The 20,144-nt window shown below is 41.0% G+C and overlaps 1 protein-coding gene across 1 annotated transcript in view; it reads left to right on the forward strand.

Annotated features, from left to right (window-relative positions):
• The first annotated feature begins 306 nt into the window (after window positions 1–306).
• Window positions 307–20,144, forward strand: part of insrb (insulin receptor b) — a 98,868-nt gene continuing 79,030 nt past the window's right edge. The window contains 1 exon segment of the mRNA XM_030432379.1: window positions 307–1,816. Coding sequence (XP_030288239.1) covers window positions 1,723–1,816 — 94 coding nt within the window. The 5' untranslated portion in view covers window positions 307–1,722.

The following is a 20,144-nucleotide window of genomic DNA, read 5'->3' on the forward strand; positions in this document are numbered from 1 at the left end:
GCTGACAACAACACGTAGCAAACAGCCTACTGTGGTGAACATTAACCAGCCAATTTAACAGGTGATTTTCCATTCGGACACACGTACCACAGTTCGTGCGGGCTATCGAACCGGCTCGACATGTTTATTTTTCTTCACGCATCTTTTTAATCCTGTTTTTAAGGAGGTGTTGCTGTGTGTGTGCTCACCACCCCCCTCGCCCCCCCTGACAAAGCTGCCGTTTGTTCTAACACACACGGCAGCGCTGGCTCAGACAGTCCGGATCCGGACTGTGGCGGTAGAGTTAGCAGCGATCCGCTCCGGGTTTTCCGGCGGCCCACGTGTGGCCCAGCTGAGGTGACTGGCAGGACTTGTTTACTGGTGGAGAGACTAGCAGAAAAGAGAGACGGAAAGAGGGGGAACCTGAGGGAGAGCTATCGCTAAACGGAACGGGAATCCAAGTTTTTACACTTGACCCGTCTTTTTAAGTCTTTTTACGTTTCTTTACCTCGTCGTTTTTGGACTATCGGAGACGGGTTACTGACTTTGCGTATGTCTGTGTGGGTTTTTTCTTTTATTTTCTAACTCTATCGCCGACACCGAAACCTCGTTTGTTTTGGATTAGCTAGCTAACGTTAGCTGCCCCCCCAACAGCTAACGTTAATCTGAGAAAAAAACGGGCGGCGTGGTGGAGAGTTTCCTCACTTCAAAGCAGCGTGTATGCTAACCGGAGACGATATTTTTCACGTTTTTTTCTCCCCCCCCCCCCCCCTTCCTCCCTCGCCTCGGGTGGGAAAGAAGTAACGTTTACATCCCAAGTCCCCCCCCCCCCCCCCTCTTTGTTTTTCTTTCTGTCGTTTTGTCGTTTTATGGGTGTTCATTCGTGTGCGGCGTGGTGGTCAGCAGGGGTGAAGGAGTTCAGAGGAAGGTCGTCGTCGTAGGGAAAAGCAGCACGTTTTTCCTGCACGTAGCTCTCTCGGAGGAGTTTCCTGGGATGTGCTCCCATCTGTCTTTAAAAAGGATGAGCTTCTGAGAAGATACCAGCGACACCAGGGCTGACATAAAGACCTGTGGACTTCAGAAGAGAGAGACCCTGCCAACTCCCCCCTCTCGGCTCCGTGTATCCACAACTTGAGCCTGTGTCTGCCTGAAGAACAGAAGAGGAGGCAGTTTTTTTTTCCTTCGTCTTCTCAGCATTTGTTTTTCTCTTTTGAAGTGGGTCTTCCCTTACTGGAGCGGTTCGTTACAGAGAGATGAGCCCGGGGCCAGTGGACCTCCATTGGGGACCTCCAAGCTAGCCCCTCTGTGTGTGGGATATTAATATCCATAATAATACAGTCACTTCTATCTCGATCCACCCGAAATTAAACAGATGAGCGTGGACTGTCGCCTTCACTTATGGAAAATGAAGATCTTCACTCGCACATGTGTTGCCAGAACCCAAGATCACGTTATTTAGTGGTCTGCATTTTTTCCAGGGCTCACATACATCACAAACTTGGCTGGGAAGGTACTCATACATTTATTACCCAGCCCCCCCGGCTGACGGGGGGCCACCTTGAATCACTTGGCTATATTGGACCTTAATTTTGTTTTTTTGTATTTTTAGTTTAATACTTTTGATATTCCAACTACTACTATCACTCTACTTCGTCTTCTTTTTTTAAAATACACATTTCTCCCTCAAGATTGGAGTTTTTTTTTGAGAAGCTTCAAGAGGAGAGCACAAGGCTAAAAGTCAAAATGAGACGGTGGACGCTAAAGCTGCGAGCACAAATTGTGTTTTTTATCATCGGCACCTGCATCATATGCCAGTGTGGACTAATAAACGGAGAAAGTAAGTATTGCTTCTTTAATCTCCCCGTGCAAGTGCACACTGCGCCACCTGACGTGCTGTGTATTTAACAGAAACACAATTGTTTGACAGTTTTGGTTATTTCTATTGATTGCACATAATACCCTCTGTAAGATCATTGCATCAGTGCTGCTGTAAAGTATGATTAAGACACTAAACCTATCAGAGTGGCATTTAAACAGTGGTTATAAAGGGAATAGTAGGGAATAGAAAAGTGTAATAAGACACATTCCAGCAAGTGATCGTGGAGAAGAGAGCAACACGATCGTTTTATTGTCTTTATTTATTTATCAATTAAAGATTGTAGTGTTAGTCACGGGACTCTCGTCGTCCGTATGGCGCATGCGTAAGGTTTCCCACAGGCTGTAATTAAGGGGCTAGTAATTTCAGTTGTTGCGTATGCGTGTGTACGCGCTAATAAATCGATGCTCCTCCGTAAAGTTATCGGGGAAAACCTCGCTCCGTCTCCTTCAAGGTACATATATGAGCGGGCCTGTGTTGTGTGCGCCAGCCCCAGGGCCAGATTAGTCGCTGCAACTGGACGATTGTGGTCTGCTGCAGCGAGTCTAAACTTGGAATAGCAGGATCGGCCCTATGAGCGCAGCTAGGCCTCTCATGGCGACACACACACGCACACACACACACACACACACACACACACACACACACACACACGGCGCTGCTGAACGTAAACAAATTAGCCGTCGACGCTAAGAAGTCTCTTTATAGGTGGTGGATTAGCCCACACTGCCCTTTAGCTCCAGAGCGGACCAAAAGTGTGGGCGTCCTCCACACGGAGAAGGATCTCTTCGTGGTGTTTGTTTTTATCAATGAATTACGGTTCGGGTTATGATGATGATGATGATAATAATAAAGCAGCGTGTGATCTGAGCAGAGCTTAGGAAATGGTATCAGCAGTGCATAATTTGCAACAGGGAATTTTGTTTACAGCGTGTGGAGCTACATACAAGCAGTCAGATAGTGGAGGGAAAGTTTAAACTGCTGTTTATTGACAGATAAATGCATCCACACTCTTAGTCTGAAGAAATCGTAAATGGTCAATTTGATTATTAAAGGTGCTGTATGTAGTTTTGGGGAACACATTTTTAATCAGAAGAGAACGATCTTCATTGACAGATTTTCATGCTGATACAAACTTAACAACCTAACAATTTTTGATTTCATGACTGAATAAACTAGCTGATTTTTAGAGGACAACTCACTTTCATCCTGTTTTTGCTTTGTTTACATCTGCCAATGGTCTACCTTCAAACGGTGTTCTGGGGAACTTACTTTCCCCTTAGAACAGATTGTTTACAGTAGACTGGTTTCACTTAGTTTGTAATATTACCTGTTTAATATTGTAAATATGAAAATTCTGATTTTGAATTTCTTCTCGAAAATGACACAGTCCCCCTGTAAACCTCCAAAAACATTGTTTCCTCTGTTCTATTATGTAGCAGTAGTGGCAGGGAGTCATTTTTCATATGTGCTCCACGCTGCTGGTTTTTGTTTTTGTTCTAGTGCTAATATTGTTCATATTTAGCCACTTGATCATAACAAAAACTAATAACTTTATTCATTGATAACCTTTCAAAGTGCTTTACCGTATAAATGTGGTGTTATAGCAAATTATACCAAAAATCGCAAGATGGGAACATGATAAAAGGTTTTAGAAGATGTAAAGGAGGATACAGAGATGACCTGGCAGTGAGTTCTTGATCACGGGTCTACCTCTTTGTACTCTTCCTCGTTTTGTTTTATCGAGATACACTACTCAAAATTATTAGGGATATTTTTGTTTCATTATTATCATTCTGTTATATTTGGGGTCCTGAAATATACACAACATACGAACTAAATTTGAATATGTTACAGAACAAACACTAAAAGTAAAGTAAAAGTGAAAACACTAAAATATCTTAGTATTCCTTACTCATTTTGAGTAGGGTAAAAATGTTAGATATCCTCTTATCTCGCTGTGATGGTTATGCTCTTACCGTGGTGGTCCACCACTTCTGAATGAATATAGAGGAAACACTGAAGATTGACCCAAGTTGTAAAAAAATACGCTGCCTCGACCCATAAATCATGTTTCAAAGCAATAAAATATACTTAATTGTGTATTCTAGGTAAATCTATATCATTTGTATTGACTGACAGTAGGAGAGAATTTTGAGTGAGAGAAGAAGAACTTTGTACATTTGACCATGGACTACTGTAGCGTTATCTCGGTTTGAATGAATGAAAGTCTTAAATTATTAAAAACGAATTCAATGTGAGTAAAGAATGGCTTACAGAAATTTCGGTGAAATTTATCTAATGCTGATTTTACTTGTTCATCAGTGCTGTAACCTTTGGCCTACATTTCTACTATTGAGGTTTGTTTTGGTGTTATAGACGATAAAGTTGCACAAGTCAACATGAAACTTGTGCATGTGGATAGAGCGAGGAAGAAATTACATCAAATGAAAAAATATGGAAGAAATCACCTCATTGAAAGCTTTAATTGAATACTGTTCGTCTTGTCTTTAAGTAATGTTGTAGATCCTCAAACTTTGAGCTGTTTTTGTTAAAAATGGCTCCCAGTGGCCAGGTTCAAAGGAAATGTTCTGGCTATTTTACACAGGTCATGTATGCAGACAGAACTGAGGCCCCTGAAAGGGGGTCTTATGAGACAGGGCTGCTGGTACCCCTCCTTCCTACTCCTTTCTTTCTTTCTTACTCTCTCCTTGTCTCGCTCAGGGAGTGGGGTGCATGTCATTGGCTGTTTCTGGTTCCTGATGTACTCTGTTCTCTGGGAAGTGACCATATTTGGCACTCTAGAGATGTTTACGCCTCAGGGGGCGACAACAACCAAAATACTTTGAATATTTCATTCTGATCCACACGCTGCCTGACATCTCCACCTCAGTAATGCTAAAGGGGAAGCAGCATTGATATAAAAACCACGGTGCGGCTATGATCTGCTGACTGCATTCAAGAGAATGAGATAAAGTGTTTTTATTACTGGCTGTTTTTCGTTGAGTTTGATTGGTTTGTTTGTCATAGTTATCAGCAAACAGTTTTCTGAAGTAACCACTGAGCTGTCTCCCGGTCGAACTCGCGAAAAACAAGTTGTGCAACTGGGAGCCTTGCCCCCTTCTTGTTCCTCTCAGGCTTGTAAGCACAGCTCTGTTGGAAAAGGGTAGTGTGCATGTGTGTATGCATGTGCTGTTATGTATGATTTCCACAGTCTGTATGCTTCTTAATCCAAGTGTGTCACACAGACTGTATAGCCAAAAGAATCTCCCCCTATGAAAATCTGAATTGTTAAAAGTCTTTGAATAGTTGATCATTTGTTTACTTTGTTTAAGTCTTCTGGTGAAGTAATATGTTGATTTGTAAAAAATTGGGGTGAGTATAGATGCCCTCCATTTGCGTTTTTGTCTGTAGCGCATTTGATACTCAGACACTCTTCACTGAAGTGCACAGTGGCATTTTCCGACAAAGCTGTGCATGCTGTGGAATGTGTTTGAAGTGGCCCACCGTGTGCGTGTGTGTTGTGTATGAGTATGCAACCCAGCCACCCTCTGCTGTCTGCAGGATCTCATCTCTCAGCTCCTGACCTGCCCACTTCCGGGCAATGCATGTTTTCTGTGCATTAGTGTGTATGTGGGTCCAGAGGAGGTGGCCATGCATGAGAACAGTGTGTACTAGAGCGGCAGGCTCAAGAGTGGGCTGCCCTGAGCGGCCCCTGAGCGGCCCCTTGACCCCCCCCCCCCCCCCCCACACACACACACACACACAAACACACACACACACACACACACACACACACACACACACACACACATTCAATTCGTCAGAAGGACTGTTTTGTTATGAATGTAGCCATGACAAGGTGTCGGAAACATAAGAGTAATAGAATTTAAAGAAAAATGACCACTCGTCGACTGAATCTATAATTTTCTATGAGAACACTTTGAAGGGTATTATTGTGCTTATAGAAGAAAGGGGTTTGTTTTTATGTAATCCTTGATTTTCTTTCTGAATTTCCAAAAGTGCATTTGAGGTCAAAGTTTGCTTGGATAGTTTAGTTTTAGTATTTTATGGATCCCTTTTGTCTTCATTTTTTACAGATTTGTGTGTACAAACTTTATGGATACATTAATTAATTTATTATCCCAAACCGCTTATCCTGAGTTGCAGGGGGCTGGAGCCGATCCCAGCTGACATTGGACGTGCTTGTAAATTAGGGCTATACACATATTTTCTGTGGATTACTTTGTCAGTATTTAGTGGCTTTATACTGTTGTGTAGATTATGTAGTTAATACTTCCAATCAATGGTTTTTACCTTACGCTTGATTATATTTAAGGTTGATTTATCAAGTGCTTTATCAAGTGCTTTGAACATCAGAAGAAGAAAAAACATTTGTGTGCACCTACACCTGCATGAAAAAGTTAGGCTCACCAGTGCAACTACAGTGAAAAGTCTGGAGCCTGTAACACAACATGTTTCATGTTTATCAGAATCAAGATTTTAATATACCTGTCGCTTTTAAGAAGATTTCAACTTAAAGGAGAACTGCGGTCGATTTAAACATGCAGCTTCATTGCTCAAGCTACCCTTGACTTGCCAGTACTGAAGACGCGAACACATTTGGTCCAACCATTACAGAGCTCCATGAACGCAGATTTAGCATTGAACGCTAACAGCATGGGGTCAGAACTTTACACTGTGTTTTAAGCGTCTTAACATGCTCCACATCTCACACCAAAGGTTATGCATCATCAGCAGACACCTTAGCACACAGCACTGTAGCGTGTATGACTCAAAATGAATAAAAAAGTAGTTAAAACAGTGTGTTTGTGCAAGCAGCTACTTACCTGTTTGTTGACATCCGCGTCTTCCGGTAGCTAGAACAAACTAGCATATCCATCGAGTGTGCACTTACTCCCTCACTGGTGGAGACGGAAACGTATTCCAGCATTTTCGTGTATCTGTTCATAATGTACATGTCCATGTTACAGCCTGTCATGAGCCATGAGCCTTACAATTGCCTGTTAAGCCTGTTAAGTGCACACTCGGTGGATATGCTAGTCATCATTTTCTCATCAAACATGCAGTGCATTTTGTTGTTGCAGTAATGTCAAATTTTTTTTTTCTTCAATACTACTTTTTCAACTGTTTGCTGTTACAGTTCGCTTTACTGTACGTTTAATGAGCTACATGCAGAATTGTGGCTTTCACAATGCAGCCATACCGCCGGTTGCAGATTGCCATTGTATGTTTGGGTTGTCCATGTTCGCAGAGCCTGCAGACAATGGGGGTCATGAACTGAGGCTCCACAAGCTGTGTGTTGTGTTTTGAGTGTTGGTCAGGAAGGCATTATGTACTGCTAAAGGAAATGAACTGTTGGGGTGCCTTTCCTAAGTGCTTCCTCCTCTGCACTTATCTTTCCAAGTATCCCTTTCAACTTCTCCTAACTTGCCATTGCTTTTTTTTTTGTGTGTGCTCCCGGCAGTCTTTTCCACCAGCAATACAAGCAGAGGATGGAAAACACAACCTGACCTTTTGACACCCACAATTAGCAGTTTGATCGGCCGACAGGCGAATACATTCCTTTACCGTATTTGATTGTGTTCAGTTTTGTTAACATTGTCAATTGAAAAGGCAGTTCTTGGCCACTTATGAGCTTTTATTTTATTTGTAAAGAGCATTTATTATATAAGAATGCAAAGTAGTTCACTGGGATTCTTTGCTCCCGTTACATTTTTACTCACTGTGGACTTGTTTTTCACAGTAATATAAGTCCTGCACATCTATGGAAACAGCACAATAAGTGCTAGAAGTCGGGAGGGTCAAAATTATGAGAACAACATAATTAATACAATTGTGTAGAAGTGGAACGAAAATGAAAGGGCCATCTATTGCCATCAGTTTAAACATTTTTTCCTAAAAATTAACCATTTCCTTTCAGTTTTGTGTGTTAAATCACCAAAAGATCAGACAGAAACTCTGATCGATATATGATATTCTTAAAACTTGTCACTGCTTAATTGATCCTAAACCTGGGAATAAATTGATTGAAGCTAATCATTTTGTTGTTAGTGAAGCAGTCAACAGAATTTAAAGCCAGCTAAGAAGTAATGCAAATTACTTGAATTTCAGTTGGATCGCAAAAACATGAGTACATGGTAAGCATATCAGCTCACAAATTAAGTTGGCAAACATTGAGTTTAAGGTAGAACATAGGGGAAGAGAAGCATGTTTGACAGTAGAAATACAGAAGAAGACTTAAACGTGATCTTCACTGTACTTTTGAAGACAATATTCAGCCATGTTGTGTTATGACGGAAAGTGGCAAGACAGCCCAGGAGCTTTTCTGAGATTTTGGTCAGAACTGATTTAATCAAAGTAATTTTGGGCAAGTGAATCTTGGAAGCCATCTTGGAAACTTCTCAGTCAGTTATTTTGGGCTAACAAGACCAGACCCCTATTTAATGAATAGGGATAGATGGCGGACATGTATCAAACAACCACCATTTCTAGCATTACAAATTTCTATTCAAAACGCTTTAAGTGGAGACTTCAGTAAGACTGCCAACAGGTGCATGCATAGACAATCACACAATCCTACAACAATATGACCATAGCTGTGGTTCTCTTATGAAAGCTCCTGAAGATAAAGAGGAAATTCTCTAGATTTTAACCAGCTGATTTGTCAGTAGATTGTCAACTAGCCCTGGGATGCCCTTATTTGAGAAAACTGTGATCAAAGGATTTCTTGCCTTCCAACACAGCATCCTGACAGGCTGAAATATAGTAAGTGTATCAGTCTCCACACTGTGTTTTTAACACGGAGCTTAGCTTGATGCCCTCCTCTCTCACTCCCATTCCTAGATAGAGAGAACCGTAGCTGTTTATGTAAACCTCTGCTCACTGCACAGAAATGTGGTTGAGTTGGGAGGGGATGGATGGGATCACACACACACACACACACACACACACACACACACACACACAGACAAAAACACGGAGAATGCCGTTACGCCATGCCGCAACAATCTGACTTGATAGTCCTTGTTGCTGTTTGGATCTGCCCTATTTTAACCGTTGGTGACTTCACACTGCAAAGTCGACGTTGAGCTGGCCCTGTAATGCAGGGATCAGCAAAGGGATCTTTTGGGGGCCCTTTGCAGACACTGGCTGAGTCCGTGTCCATGTCCTGTGTGAGTAAGTTGGAAAATCCATCTTTTTGCTTTCCATTCACAGCAGACGGTGTTTTCTTTTCGTGACTGTCTTGATTTGATTATGAGAGGTAGACAGTGATCATGTGATCCAGGCTTTTGCTGTACTGTACACCCAAAGTGACTCCCTACACAATTCATCTTTCATCCTTCAAAAACGATGGCAATGTTTTTGGTAGAAATGATGTAAAGCTTTTGGCTCAAACGGCCGGCGCCTGAGCAGCGCAAGAGATAGAAGTGTTTTTCTATTGTTTTAGCATTTCAGCGGACTGCAGACTTTTTTTAACAGTCTTTCCAGATTAAGCTGCAATAGAGTGAGAGAGCAAGGGTGATTGTTTTGTGTCATGTGGGAATCTTTATGTAAGCTCTGGTGGTTAAGATCCAGAAAACCATCCCGTAATTTGAAGGTCACACTTTGAGCAGTTAACATGTCCACCTCTGCGGGATACTAGTCTTTAGGCTGCCTCAGGGGTTGCCATTCTGGCTGCTCTATGACCTCACTGATGAAAGCTTACATGCTGGAAGTTAATGTGTTACAAGTAAATGTGAAGAAACAGCTTATTGCTTACAGTAAAAATGGGCTGGGGAAGTGTGTGTTGCTAAATTTTTGTGTATGTGAGTTTGTTCTGCTTGAGTGGCTGTGTAACTGAACCTGATGGGTTAAATTTATTTTGAGGACTGTCATATGACTGAGAAGTGACTATTTGACACACAGCCCAGTGAGTCTCTTTGCAGTTAATTACAACCACACACACACTCACACATACTCAGGATCATAATGCTGATAACTGTGAGCAGAGGAACGGATAGTTGCAAGATATAAAATGAAAGAATATTGGGTAAAGATGATGAATATGACAAAAAGGAATCAATCATGGACATTAGCAGATCATAAACGTCAAATTGATTTGTAGATAACGATTATACTGACATAGTAACATTTGTGGCACCATTGTACTGCAGTCGTTGGCAGAGCCATTTTGTTGTCAAATTAGACAAATTTGTTACTAATTTGCACTTATCTGTATAAAATTGTTCAAATTGGACATGAACCTCAACAAACCACCTTTACATTAACACCTTGATAATCTTCTTAAGCATCAGTCATTCGTCAACTTCTATGTGTGATTCCTGCATGTATCTGGCCACACAACTGCTTCTAGTGTTTTCTAAAATGCAGAAAAATGTGATCAGTGAAATAAGAAATTAAATTGATACAACTTCTACTACTCATTCTCTGCCTCCTGCGTCCACGCCATTTCACTTACGTCTCTGCCTCCCATATCCATCTCTCATTCTCCCTCCCCCCCTCCCTTCCGTTTGCTTTTACGTTCAGGGGTGAGAGGGTTCACTCTCATCCACTGATTTGTTTTTCTTTCACACTGCAGATGCGCACAGCCTGCGGACCTATCTTACGAGCACGCACGCACGCACGCGCACGCACACACACACACACACACACACACCTGCTAATCCCACTCTGGGGTGGGAAAGCCTCCTCTTTCAAACCTCTTAAAGGTGTGAACACCATCCATTTGACACCTCCTCTCTCTCCCCCCTCTTTGTTTTTTTTGTATTCTCCTCTCTTATTAGGCCCGCTTGCTCCAGCTGGGCCTAAGTGATGCTTAACATGTACACCTGCACATTGTTAACAACAGAACTCAGTCACATGGACCTTTCTTTTTTTATTTTCTTTTTTATTGACGATATAGTGCACACAGAACCACAAACACACACAAAAAAAAAAAAAAAAACATAGACCTTTCTGATTATGTTGTTTGCCGCGATGCATCTGTGTGTGCGTATCCATGCGTGCTCTTTTATGAGCACTCGTGCTCGTATGTGTTCAGTGCTGGTGTGTGTGTCGGATGGGGGTGGGGTGTGGGGGCCTCTGTTTTTGTCCTGATGAACTAGCCTGAGATGGGTTACTATGGTGACAGCACTAGCTGTGCTTGCAGTCAGCTCCAGCGCTCCCTCAACCTCCCTTGTCTAAATACACTCCTAGCCTTGCTGTATTTAACTCACATTTAACTCATTTATGCATATTTGAGATGTGATGACAAAGAGAATAATCATTTTTGGCATAGTTGTGTGAGTATAGTCTGTTGTAACGTATTGTGGAGATCCTGTTGTATTTTTAAATGTTTTTGAATTTTGAATGCCAGTGGTTGATTTTTCCTCTCTTGAGCCACAGAGGGTTGTCTGCTGTAAACAGACAATAATCTATCCTGATTGTTTTCTGGTCAGTCTCAACACCTGTAATAAAATCAGGGTGTCTGACCAGTGGGATTGTGTCCTCTCAGATTTAGTGATTAACTCCCACACATAATGCTACTGAATCCTGTCCTAGACTCACTGCAGTAACGCATCTTAAAAAGTGTTTGAATTAAACCAAACTTAGTATAATTGCTGTGAATTGAGCTGGAAGTTCTGGTAAACTCTCCACAGACCTCTTCTATTTTCACAGTATTTAGTATATGTTTTTGTCACTACATCTTCATGACCATTATGACAGATGGAAACGGAGGTCCTTCCTCCTTGTTTCCTGCATGGAGCCAGCTGTACAGCTCGGTCCACCTCTGCAACATTTCACCCTATAGTCATGAAACCAGATGGGTGGGAATCTGGCCATTCCTCACAAAACCATTGGCAGAGTAGTAAATGTAACCTTTTAATTAGGGATGTCCCGATCAGGTTTTTTTTACCCCGATCCCGATCCGAGTCCTTTAATATTTAGTATCTGCCGATACCGAGTCCCGATCCGATACTTAGCCTTAACTAATATTTTCCTAGATAATACAGCTGCATTAAGAAAAAAAGTACCTGCATCTAAGCTGTTCCTTAATAGGTTTTTATTATTTTGTTGAAACAAAGTATATACTTTAATATAGCTCTTTCTTATTCTGCATATGCTATTACAACATTGGCCTCCACCTTCCTTGTGTTAGCAGGTGAGTGTGTGATGCTGCACTGTGACAGCAGACCCTCGTGTACAGCAGCTGAAGTGTGTGTGAGACGCAGCTCACGCTTGGTACCTCAGTATCATCCTTTGCTTATTTCATGTACTTTACGTTGTCACATAAAATGACGTGGACACGTTGCTTGTCTATTAACGCGTTCAGCATCTCCTGGATTGCCTGCTTTACATGCTCTGCTGTATGAGACCCACGAAACTAGTGCGCATATACCGGCATGTTGTAACTCAAAAGTGGAATAAATGTAATGCAGAGATGGTAGGGCATACCGGGAATTCAAAAACTCCAGGTGACGAAGAAAACCCTTATCCTCTACCACGGAGATGACCTGGTTTTCCAGAGCGATTAATTTGATGACCCTCTCTGTAATATTTGTCGACATGTCGCTGAGGATATTTCTCATAAATGAAAGTATCCGCGACTGTTTGCTGCGTGCGTCTCCTTGCCTGTACTCTCGAGTGAACACGTTGTATTCTTTGAGTTTTTGTTTTGTATATGCTGTATCAAATGAGTAGTAAAATGCAGCTCCGCGAAACGGCCATATAGCAGATGTTACATGTCGCCGTTGGACTGCTTTCGCTTTCTAATTGACGTTATTTCCACACTGCAGACACTTTATTCACAGATTTGCCAGAGTAACGCCACGCGCGCGTCTGCGTTCTGCCACAAATTGTGCTCTGACGTTAAAAATAAATAAATAAATAAATCGGGCTTGGGTCCACGTTCAAAATTGCCTATTCCGATCAGCGGAAAAATGCCCAGATCGGCTCCGATCCCGATCCTACAGATCGGATCGGGACATCCCTACTTTTAATTACAGAATATATGCTTGTATGATTTTATTAGGGTTTGTTTTAATAACTGTTCACTGTTTTTTATTGAGTGGTTGAAGATGGCTTCATCTTTTGAACAATAGCCTTTGTTTAATCCTGGGCTGTGATACTAAGATGATAAGAAAGCCACCAGGCCTTGTACGTGTCAGTATTTACCGCTGGAGCTGTTTTTGTTAAAACTGGAAAACATTTATTCTGAATGAATAGAACTATGACTCAGCTTTTTAAACTATTAAAGCTAAGCATTTTAGAGACAAAATTAGACATTATTCTCTAACCTCAGGGCACATTTCTTTCAAATATCTATTAAGAAACAGATCAACAGAAATTGGGGTTACTAACGGAGTGTTTTTTGACAACAGCTGCAATGCAATTTAAGTATTGAAAGTTATTAGGCACATGACCAAAGTCTTTCAGCAGGTCAGCAAACTAGACCATTTCTCCTGATGAAGTGTCTGATTATTATCAGATATTGGTGTGCACAAATCTTTGCATTTTAACTTCCTTTTTTTAACTGCCAAACACAAAGTATTCGAGTAGAGATGAAAGCATCTGTTATGGTAAACACCTAGGCTTTGATGCATTCAGGTCAGACCTATATTGTTTTTTATTTTCAATGAATGTTGACAGGTCTGCTTTAACCATGTTTAACAGGTCATTAGGCGTTGTGTTGTTGAAGAAAGTGAATAAAAAAAGACACTTAAGAGCAGACCGGAGTGAAAGGAGTGTGTCAATGTGGCAGAGCTGACACTGTAGCCTCCATCTGGGAGAAAACACTTGAGGGACTCGTGCCAAGACGGAGTGAAAAGGGACAGAGAGATGAAGAGCTGGTTTATGAGCCTCCATCAAGCATTCCTAATTCACTTACAGTTGGGGGGGGGGGCATATTGAATCATGCCTTGCTGTTAAATGACAGCAACAATGAATGGAAGTCATTTTACAATACCACCGTGGCCACAGACCCTCCACTCCTGGGGCTCACTCTGTCGGAGGGTAGCTAACAGCGGGTGATTTGTTGGCCAGGGGGCCTTTTTGAACGTTAACATGATGTCAGTACTCCTTCCATGCCATGGCCAGCATGGCCATGATATCCTGTATGGAAAAACCAACAGTGGAGGGCGGTGACTGAGGATCTTTGGGAATTTGTGAAGGGGTTTTTGTGGAAAAACAAACAGCAGGGGGGTGGGATATTAGTCCATAATCAGAGGCCCATGACTAAAATTTATAGATAACACGTTCAAAGGGCTTTTCTGCTCCATGTGTCCTGATGTCAAGTCAAAAAGAAAGTGATGCATGTTTTTTTTTTTTTTACCCTTTTCTGTTTAAAGTTTAAAGGGATAGTTTTATTTTTTGTTTGAGAAATATTATCTACAGTGGGTGGCAGTCTGCCAGTAAGCTTTAGTTTGATTATTTTTAGCACTTAATTTTTCCATCAGACAACCCTGTCCTTTGGCACTGTATTACCATAAACAAAATTCCTCCCATTGGTTCAGTCCACTGCCAAATTCAAGTCAGAGAGACACTTGCTGAGGATCACTGTTGTACCTGATGCTACAACAACAACTAAGTGAAAACAATTTTCCAGACAACCATTAAAGTAATGCAATTTCCTCAGAAGTGTATTCTCTTGCTCGTGCTCAAGAGATTTCTTTCTCTATATATTCTGGTTCATAAAGGCATGTTCTTGTCTCCGAAATATAGCATACAGTTAAACTGATAATGATTCAGTATCTGAAATACATTTCAGCAGTACACTGTTTTGCTCCCATGCCAGGGCTACTCTTTGCTTCGACTGTCCTCTACTGTAGGTTGATAATACAACCCCACTCCATAATTACCCTTTTTTAAAGGAGGAAAAAGGTCTCTCAGGAAATATTAGAGACACTCTTTTTTTGTCTCAGCCGACTGGAAGGGCATGTCCCTGCCTGTGATTGACAGCAGACATGCAGAGTGTCTGCATTACATTGTAAAGAACAAGAGACGGACTGCAAAACGGCTCTGCACACTTTTCCCCTGTTAGTGTTTGTTTGGATCAAACTCTGGTTGCGAAGCAAGACTTTTGTTCATGTTTGCAAGTTTGATAAGAAAGTGTGTGACTCTTGTGTTGTGTAGCTGCTGTCTGGGTCAGCGTGACCGTCTGCTCTGCCTGTGAGCGACCGATTAGGATACTGCTTTATGCAAGATACAACTGGCTTTAAAAAAAAAAGGGTCTCCATTTATGTGGACGGACAACGGAACAGCATCCCTTTAAAAATTATGTAAAAAAAGTACCATCATGAAAGCGCAGGATAAGTGATGTATAGAGGAGATATGAATGCTTTAGCAGACAAAAAGTGTGAATGGAAGACTGAACTGAAGCTGTGGGTACAGGCCCAAGATGGAAAAGGTGGAGGGGGGAGAGATATGGAAAGAAGGAAGCCTGGAGACAGGATGTGTGTGTGTTTGTGAGTGTGTGAGGTTTTCCTGCAGCAGCCAGTGAGAACTGGTGGTCTAACGGCGCAGACAAATGGGCCATTAAACTGACCTGCTCTCCATCCCTCCAGCCTCCCCTCTGCTTCTCCCTCTTTTCCGTCTTGGTTTGTCTACTCTCCCATCACCCCCCTCTCACCCACTGATAGTCTCTGTTTGCTGCTGTACCACTTTGCTTTCTCCTTCTCCCAAATGCTGCTCTTTCTTGCGTCCCATCTCCTCTGCTTGTTAATTTGTCTCCTCATTCCTCTTTATAGTCTTACACACACACCACACACACACACACACACACACACACACACACACACACACACACACACATATATATATGCACGACCGCTCGTCAACGTCAGTCGGGGGGGGGGGGGGGGGGGGGGGGGGTCGACCGCTCGTCAACGAATGGACGAGTGAGCTCATCCCAAGCATGGCAAATCCTATTGATTTGACTGGATTTCTGCAAGGCTGCCACCTCCGAGCCACAGCTGAATCTAAATTTGAAGCAAACGAAGAAAAACACCAACAGAGGAGGACATAATTTGATTCCAACTGCCTTGAAATAAGACTCCACATTGTGTGTGTGTGTGTGTGTGTGTGTGTGTGTGTATGTATGTATGTATGTATATATATGTATGTATGTAGGATATAGGGTGTGTGTATATATAGATAGAGAGATAGATTATATATATATTAATAATATAGAGAGTATAGAATATACGAGATATATAGTGGAGATGATATATATATTATAGATGAGTATAGAGAGGATAGAGAGATATATAGAGATATAGGGTGGTTGATATATAGTATATATATATAGATAGAGTGGGTGGTGGGATAGATATATATATATAGAGTGTGAGGGGGGGAGATAGATGATAGATAAGAGAATTATAGAGAGATGAGAGAGATCTATATAGATATATAAGTATATAATATAGATAATATAATATATATAGATAATAGATAGAGGATATAGAGGATATATATATATATATATAGAGATAGATATATAGAATATATATATAATATATATAGGGGATGGGGGGTGTATATATATATATATATATATATATATATATATTATATTATAATATATATATGTGTGTGTGTATATATATCTATATATCTATATATATATATATATATATATATATATATATATATATATGTGTGGGTATATATATATATATATATATCTATATATATTGTGGTATGATATATATATTAGAATATTTCTATATATATTATAGATATATATATATATAGATAGATATATATATATATATATATATATATATATGTGGGTGTAAATATAAGATATATATATTATATATTATATATATATATATAAATATATGGTGGGTATAAGAGAGATAGAGATGATAGATGAGGTGTGTGGGTAGAAGAGATATATATATAGATGAGATATCTATATAGAGAGAGATAGAGAGATGAGAAGAATAAGAGACTAGAGATAGAGAGAGAGGTCTAGGATAATAGATAGATAGATAGAGATAATATATAGAGAGATAGAGATATAATACATAATATATAGAGATAATATATAATATGGATTGTGTATATATTATATATATATATATATGTGTATATATATATATATATATATATATGTGATATATATTATATATATATATATATAATATATTGTGTATATATACTATCTATAATATATATATATGTATATATATATATATAATATATATATGTGTATATATATATTTATATAGATATATATATTTGTATTATATATATATATATATATATATATATATATGTGTATATATTATATACTATATATTAAGGTGTTATATATATATAATATATATATATATGTGGTATATGTGTGTGTATGTATATATATATATATATGTTTATATATGTATATGTGTATATATATATTATATATATATGTATTTATATATATATATATATATAATATATAGCTATATATATATAGAGAATAAATAGATATATATATATATATACATAACACAATATACACAACACCACACCAATGTGGAGTCTTATTCAAGGCAGTTGGAATCAAATTATGTCCTCCTCTGTTGGTTTTTTTTCGTTGCTTCAATTTAGATTCAGCTGTGGCTCGGAGGTGGCAGCCTTGCAGAAATCCAGTCAAATCAATAGGATTTGCCATGCTTGGGATGAGCTCACTCGTCCATTCACCACACAGGGAATACCCCTGCTAAACCCCTAAACTGTTTTAGCTGGAGGTTAAAACTACTTAGTGTCAAAAGAAAGTGTGAGCATGTTCAGGTACAGCCTAAGCAGCCGTCCCGCCCCGGCTCTTATATTCACCTTTCTTTCCCCAAGTCCCTCCTGGTCTTGGCTTTTCTGTTTCAGTCTTAATGTTGAGTGGCTAAAGCACAAACTACAGTACTACAGGAAGCAGGGTAGGATTGGGAACGCAGCTTCACAGCCTCTGTTCAACCATAGAGGTCCTAAGCAGGAAGACAGACACATTTGGAAGAAGAAAGCCGTATGGGATGGAAGAAGCCGATTTGGCAGAGCCATCAGACAGGCATAGCTCATCTAGCCTCATCATGTGTAATTCTGGTTTGTGGGTCAGAGTGTTGGTGGGGCTGGGCCCTACAGCTGCTGCCGTGTGGCTGCAAGTCAAGCAGGGGAATCAAGCCCTGGCTGCCTCCCTCTCAGGCCGAGGCTCACCACACCAAGACGCTGCGCGGCTCCGCTCCACTTGCTAACGTGGGAAGATAAAAAGGAACATCAGATGTTTCTTGTGTTACTCACTCTGTGTGTGAGTGTTGCGTCCTGTGTGTGTGTGTGTGTGTGTGTGAATTGTCTGTCTGTCTTACACTATATCTTCGGCAAAGTCCAGGCTGCTGTTGATTACCTGCTCCTGTTTCGTAGTCCTCTCTGTGTTCCCAAATGCCTAGACTATGTCAGGAATGCTGCTCCCCCCACCCCCCAACATGCTTTTTATTTGTTTGGAGCGCCATCTGGTTTAGCTGTTTTGTAGGGCGTGGTCAAAATTTTTCAGATTTCTTTTGGGGTTGTGTATTACCAGCTGGCCAATTATTTCCTAGACAGGGAACATTTTGGCTGCAAGTGGTCATGGAATTGAGTGTAAAGAGCAAATAGATCTGTGTGACTGTGTATACAGTATTTGTTTAAAGCAACTTGTTGTCAATGAAGTATTGCATCATTGGTCTACTTTTTAAGGTTTTCTCACGTGACTTCCTTTTCAGAATGTTCAATTGCGCTGCAGAGGGAAGGAGACAGAGAAAGGGCTGAGGAAGGAATGAGGAACTGGGCAGTGAGGAGAAACCTCAGATACAAAGACAATGGCCACCTTATCTGCTTTTATATATGGACTGACTATTTTAAATTCTTGGCGTATATTTGCTGTTTTTTGAGTAAGGCGTCAGAACAGTAGCAACAGTATGTCGGAGACATAGGCTCGGGCTAGCAATCTGTAGAGTCGCCGGATAAAATAAAATTTGATTCTTTTGGAATTTATGGAAAAGTGTTAGCCTTTAAGTTTGAAAAGCACTGCTGAGACAACCTCAGAGTGTCAGTTATTATTTATTATCAAACTAAGATGGACATGAGCCATGTTTAACAAGCCTTTCTTTCAAGGCTTTCTTACCGTCTCAGCAGTGGACAACAACGACCCACCAGTCTTTCTCCGTACCTTTTTTGTACAGAATGGCATGGCAGAATAAAAGCTCAACATGTGCCTTGAACAGGCTGTGTGAAAGGGCCTAGTGTCAGCTGACACATGTCTACACTGGGGATATTCTGGTGTTTGGGTTGGTGGACATGGACTTGAGGGATCAGTTCTGTCAGGTACTCTGTCACTCTCAGAAGATGTCGAACAGGCCCAGCGATTACTACACATGCTGCTCTTGTTTCTTCTACACACTTCTCCTCTCCTGCCTCTTGGCAGCCTTGAGTCCAAGGTCAAACTGTGCTCTGTGGAACTAGAAAATAGTGAGTCATTGTTTCTCAAAAACAAGCGACAGTGACCTGGCACCTCTCATGCTCCCCCATCACTTATTTTTCTCTTCCTCATTCTTTCTCTGTTTGTTTTCTGTCTCTTTGTTTCCCGTCTGTCTGTACCTATCCTTCTCCTTCCATCCCTCACTTCCTCTCCTCTATGCTGGTGCCTGAAGGCAGAGAGAAGGAGGCGAACCAAAGTCACCAGCGTGATCTGATTTAGGCCTCTCTTGGCCAGTCATCTGACAGCGCAGGGCCTGCATGTTGCTCTTTTTCTACCCTGCTTCAATCTGCCACAGCCTGGCCCGGTGCCACAGCTGTAACGGGACCCAGCGTTGTGTATAAATAGGCTAGGCCAGCTCCCCCTGCCATGCTCCTCAATGGGAGGCTGAGGCAATGGAGGAACAGGTGCTCCAATCCACACACACACACACACTCCGTCTCCCTTTCCCAAGCCTCCCCCACCTTTATCTGATGTCCTCAAATGTGGAAGTGCAGGTCAATAACAATGCACTTGTTAGAGGGGCTCGCTCATCGTGGCACTCGGTCACTCTCCCCTCTTAATGTTAACAGAAGATTTTAAAAAAGTATGTCCTCTGTGTCTGAATTTAATGGCACGTCGGGCTTGTTTCCACTCTTCAAACTGCCCCCCTCTCTGTCTTCCCCTGGCTCACGTACTGTTATTTTGGTCTTCAGCTCTCTTTGTTTTGGAGCTACAAGTTGGTACATGTTAATCAAAATGCCTCTCATGCAGTTTCTCAGCATCAATTTTCACTAGAAGCCACAGCTTGGCAGTGGG

This window comes from Sparus aurata, chromosome 11 (assembly GCF_900880675.1).
Source record: "Sparus aurata chromosome 11, fSpaAur1.1, whole genome shotgun sequence".
NCBI classification, from domain to species: domain Eukaryota; kingdom Metazoa; phylum Chordata; class Actinopteri; order Spariformes; family Sparidae; genus Sparus; species Sparus aurata.